Here is a 5,455-nt window from a genome sequence, read left to right as displayed (position 1 = left end):
GGCAAAAGAGCTGGTTTTCGTTGTCATGCTGGCAAGCTGTCTTTCCTCAAGATGAACCTAGGTTCTGTGACAGTGACTTGTGATAAACAAACTTGACCAGTAAAAAGGAAGCAGCTACATCGATCCTGTTTGTTCAAATGGAGCTCTCTTGTGTCTCTGTATATTTATGTCAGCGGGCAATTAAAACTTGGCCTACAATTTTTTAGTTTGTGAACGGCGCCCACACCATACGGCAGCACACTTGCATGGGGTGTATATAAGACGGCCAAGGGGGTGGCAAGAGGAGGACACCGCTCCACTCTGCTAATAAGCAACATCGTTGAGAGAGTTCAGAGTTGACACACAACTGTAGGCAGATAGGCATGGAGATTGAGAGGGAAGCTCCGGGTAACGACAAGGCGAGGAGCTGGAGAGCTAATGTAGAGCAGGAAGACTCTAAGAGCAAGCTTGACGGCAGTGATCAGCCGATGAAGGTTACTTGATTGTCTAGCTATTTCGTCTTTTGCTGTGAGATTTCCGTGGACAAGACTGTAGCCAAAACAGTGTATGATGAGAAGAGAAGATGATGCTCATTTCATCTGTTTCAAACTTTTCCCTTTGGCTGTCTTCTGATTCAGGAGCCTGCATGGAAAAGGTTCCTGGCTCATGTTGGGCCAGGGTTTATGGTGTCATTGGCATACTTGGATCCTGGGAACTGTTAGTACCCCTCGATCTCTCCCTCCCTCGCCCCTGGCTCCCTCTCTTTTCTCTTCTCTCTTGTCTCTCTTTCCTCACAATCTTTTCCCAAACTGAAACAGTGGAAACGGATCTGCAAGCTGGAGCGAATCACCGATACGAGGTACATTTTCATTGCGTTCCAAAAGCACACAAGATTTTGTTGCTTACGTTTATGATTCTGCACTTTTTCGTTTTGCCCCCATGACCCACGTACTCTAGCTATCAAATCTTCAAGACTTTTATTCCAGAAGATCTCCGATCCCAAAAAAGCAGAACCAAGCTAGCTGACTTTTGAGGGCAAAAACCTAACTGAATGTTTGCCTTATTTTTTTGCAATTTGCTTGGTGTCCATCTTTTGCAGCTCCTCTGGGTGATTCTCATTGGTCTCATCTTCGCACTCATCATTCAATCACTAGCAGCTAATCTTGGAGTGGTGACAGGTAATTCAGTAACATAACTTGAAGGAAACGACAGCCCGTGCCGTCTACGGATTAAAAAATATTACTAATTGGCACACTAATGTCCAGTATTCACTTCACTGTAACGCAGGGAGGCATCTTGCTGAGATATGCAAGAGTGAGTATCCAAAATTTGTGAGGATCTGCCTATGGATCCTCGCCGAGGTGGCTGTGATCGCTGCAGATATCCCTGAAGGTTAGAAGCAACATGACAAACCGGAAACATAATTAACATTTCTGGTGAAATTAAAGGGCATATTTTGACCTGGTGCATGGTTGTACGTTAGTTTGATTTAGTTAAGCTGAATGACAAGGAGAGAATGGTTTCATCAAAAAAACGAGAGAATGAACATTAGGTACTTGTTATATTTATTGTTAATAAAAACTGAAAGGTATACCGAAAGTCTTTAATTTGGCTCTAATATATTTGCTAAAGTCAAGGCCGTCTTAGGGTACATTGGTACGTATGAATTGTAGTAGCATACAAAATGTGTAATTAATCTTACATTATATTGACGTACATGTTGGACTGTCTTATCATGTGAACAATAGCAGCAGTGGAGGAATTTGCAAGGACCTAGTAAAGAATATATACTCTAATCTATCGCTTTGTCTGATACTGACATTTTGCTCATACATTTTTGTTGCAGTTATAGGGACAGCCTTCGCTTTCAACCTCTTATTCCACATCCCCGTGTGGGTGGGGGTTCTCATCACCGGCTCCAGCACTCTCCTGCTCCTGGGCCTACAAAGATACGGGGTATTTAATTTCCGTCCACTTATTTTTTTTTTAGAAAAAAACAAGTATGTCTAAAATGTGTTATCTATAGTAATTAGGTAGCCCTAGAGTAATATAGTTGGCTAGCTGGTTGCTTAATGCGTGTGTTGTTTCTTCTTGCTTGAATGGATCGGAGCTAGGTGCGGAAGCTGGAGTTCCTGATCTCGATGCTGGTGTTCGTCATGGCGGCGTGCTTCTTCGGGGAGCTGAGCATCGTGAAGCCGCCGGCGGCGGAGGTGATCAAGGGGCTCTTCATCCCCAGGCTCAAGGGCGACGGCGCCACCGCAGACGCCATCGCCCTCCTTGGAGCTCTTGTCATGCCGTAAGCAATCCAGCATTATATTCTAGCATTCAGGCTTAATCGAGTAACTAATTCTGATTATTATTATATATCGGCCATGGCTGGCAGTGCTGCCAGGTAAATGGATTAAGAAAAAGGGAAACTGCGTCAGAGCTCCACATGCATGTATATCAGTAGCAGTAGCAGTTGCGAAGAACTTTGTTTTGTTATTTCTATATAACTTGCTAGCTCTGACGATGTGGACTAGAACAAATTAAAGATGAAAGTAGGCACTGTTGTCGATCATATATATCGTTTCAGCAAGTCAAATTAGTAAACTTAATTTGACCTGGATGAGATGATCAACAATTAATTTGTGCAGGCACAACCTGTTCCTTCACTCCGCTCTGGTGCTGTCTCGGAAGACGCCGTCGTCGGTGAGAGGGATCAAGGACGCGTGCCGGTTCTTCCTCTACGAGAGCAGCTTCGCGCTGCTCGTGGCGCTGCTCATCAACATCGCCGTCATCTCCGTCTCCGGGACCGTCTGCTTCTCCGGCAACCTCTCGGCGGAGGACGCCGTCAAGTGCAGCGACCTCTCGCTCGACTCCTCCTCATTTCTACTCAAGGCAGGCAGTTGCCATTTCATTACACATCACAATCAAATAGGAGTAGTATATATGCTACGTAGTTCTGTTGGGATTAACAATGCATTCATTGACTTTGTTTCTTTTTTATTTGTTTTGTGTGCATCAGAACGTGCTGGGCAGGTCGAGTGCGATCGTCTACGGCGTGGCGCTGTTGGCGTCTGGGCAGAGCTCCACCATAACAGGCACCTATTCTGGCCAGTACATCATGCAGGTATCTACTCGTATATATTAGTTGTTTTCAACTTGCTGTTTGACTTGTTGGCATGCATGTCTAAAAAACTGAAGATAGATCACTAGTTTATTTGTTTGGCAGCATGAATTCTCAGGATCATGCATATATATGAAATTACTATGTCGAATATATATGTTACTGCTTCTCAAGTTCACACACTCTAATAAGTGACAGTCCAAATTTGCATGCTGTAATTTATCTAGAGTAACCACGGCGGCGGCAGTCTGTTCTGAATTCTGATGTAAGAAAATTAAACAAGCCAATAAGCAGATGTCGTCCCTTTATTTGCCCTTTTGTCAGACAAACCAAACTAACTCTCACATCCTTTACGCTTTTCAAACACCCAAGTCAACTATGCTAATCCTAGTAGGATTTCACTGGAAGCTTTAATAAAATGTTTGCCTTGTTGCTTTTCTGTTACGCACAGGGTTTTCTGGACATCAGGATGAAGAAGTGGCTGAGGAACCTGATGACACGCTGCATCGCCATTGCGCCGAGCCTAGTCGTCTCCATCATCGGTGGCTCCAGTGGCGCCGGCCGTCTCATCATCATCGCTTCGGTGCGCCATACCCCACCTCGCTCACACATCGCCAGTGGCCTGTCCACCTATATATACCGTACCAATATCAACTAGCTTACCATATATATGCACATGCTCAATTTTAGCTAGCTGTGGGTTAAAAGGCAGCCTTTTATGGATCACCTAACAAAAGGGCATTAACCTCATGTACTACCGCCTATATATATACTTATATGATCTAAAAGTGCACAATAATTTATACTCCCTTCTGGACCTTCAATTCTATATATACTACTAGTATATAGTAAATAAAGAAAGGGAACCATGCATATCAAGTAGCTTAGCATGCACATGGTTAATTTTAGCTGTGGACTAAAAGGCAGCCTTTATATCGATCACCTAACAAAATGGCGGCACGATAATTTATACTCCCTTCTGGACCTTTTATATACGAGTAGTACATAAAGCATAAAGCAAGGTAACCAAAGGATCGGTAATTTTGGCTTGTACGCAAGTAATTTCCGGTGTATGCAGATGATCCTGTCCTTTGAGCTGCCGTTCGCCCTCATCCCGCTCCTCAAGTTCAGCAGCAGCAGCAGCAAGATGGGACCCCACAAGAACTCCATCTATGTAAGCACTCACTGACTCACTGCATACTGCATCACAGAAAACTCTGTCCGTCCTTGTTGTTTGCTCGCTCCGATCCATCGATTGCATGTATTGCTTGTCTGCACTTTTTGTAGCCTTTTGAGATGCCCGACACATTACCATGCATGGCCTTGCACAAAATAATGCATCTTCTCCCGATCAGCGCATATCCTTGCATGCATCCCATGTGTTCTGCTTCATCAATAATAATATACGGCCGGGCTCATCATCACATGCCTGCATCCAGGATGATTGGCTGGCTGAACAAAACAACCTGGCTGCATGAACCAGATATAGCCAATATATATATATGCAAGCAAATATAATATCTACTACTATATATTCATTTAATTTGCAGATTATCGTGTTCTCGTGGTTGCTGGGGCTGATGATCATCGGCATCAACATGTACTTCCTGAGCACCAGCCTCGTCGGGTGGCTCATCCACAACTCCCTCCCCAAGTATGCCAACGTGCTCGTCGGCCTCATCGTCTTCCCCCTCATGCTCATCTACGTCATCGCCGTCATCTACCTCACCTTCAGAAAGGACACCGTCGTCACCTTCGTCGCCGACTCCACCCAGCTGGTTGACGCCGAGAAGGCCAAGGTGGCCGGTGAGGAGGAGGACGACCAACCCGTGCCGTTCCGGCAGGACCTGGCGGACATCCCACTGCCGGAGTAGAGCTAGCTACAAAGACTGCTTCATCTTTGGACGATTCTGATTGCTTGTAGATTGCTGTTGGGTACAGCTAGCATTTTGCAATCGGATGCATGTACGGTCCTCAGATCAGTTTTTATGTATTTATAGTTTCATGAAGGGTACGGCTTAGATGTTAAGAGTGAGTAGTATATCGCTGAATGTAAATTGTTAATGGGTAAATTCCTTTCCAGTAATTTAAATTTTACCGTTAATCTTGGTGGCAACCTTTTTCTCACACTTCACAGTCACGATGGTGTCCAAGCACTCAAACGGTGTTTGCTTCACGCACAGGTTGTCTGGTTACATAGGAGAACACGGTTTGGGAAATTGATTGTAGGGAAGTACGTAGCAGTGGAATTAGTAAACAGGTGTATAATGCTGCTGTTGGCAGTGGCGTGACCGCGCCCCCTTGTGTTCATTTGCTTGACGTGGAATAAAATGTGTAGTCCCTCAGTCCTAAAAGATGCAATTCTCA

The 5,455-nt window shown here is 44.7% G+C and overlaps 1 protein-coding gene across 1 annotated transcript; it reads left to right on the top strand.

The window, feature by feature from the left end:
- Positions 1-266: 266 nt before the first annotated feature.
- LOC136545614 (metal transporter Nramp5-like) lies at positions 267-5,204 on the top strand. Its single transcript, XM_066537619.1, has 12 exons — positions 267-473; positions 618-696; positions 798-838; positions 1,079-1,157; positions 1,267-1,371; positions 1,826-1,935; positions 2,094-2,275; positions 2,616-2,859; positions 2,987-3,091; positions 3,540-3,671; positions 4,167-4,262; positions 4,639-5,204. The coding sequence occupies exons 1-12, from the start codon at positions 363-365 to the stop codon at positions 4,960-4,962; spliced, it is 1,608 nt and encodes a 535-aa protein (XP_066393716.1). The 5' UTR covers positions 267-362; the 3' UTR covers positions 4,963-5,204.
- The last annotated feature ends 251 nt before the right edge of the window (positions 5,205-5,455 follow it).

The sequence above is a fragment of the Miscanthus floridulus genome, chromosome 3, assembly GCF_019320115.1.
Source record: "Miscanthus floridulus cultivar M001 chromosome 3, ASM1932011v1, whole genome shotgun sequence".
Classification (NCBI taxonomy): Eukaryota; Viridiplantae; Streptophyta; class Magnoliopsida; order Poales; family Poaceae; genus Miscanthus; species Miscanthus floridulus.
The sequence above is the reverse complement of the archived record's forward strand: the minus strand, read 5'-3'. Positions and strand labels throughout refer to the sequence as shown.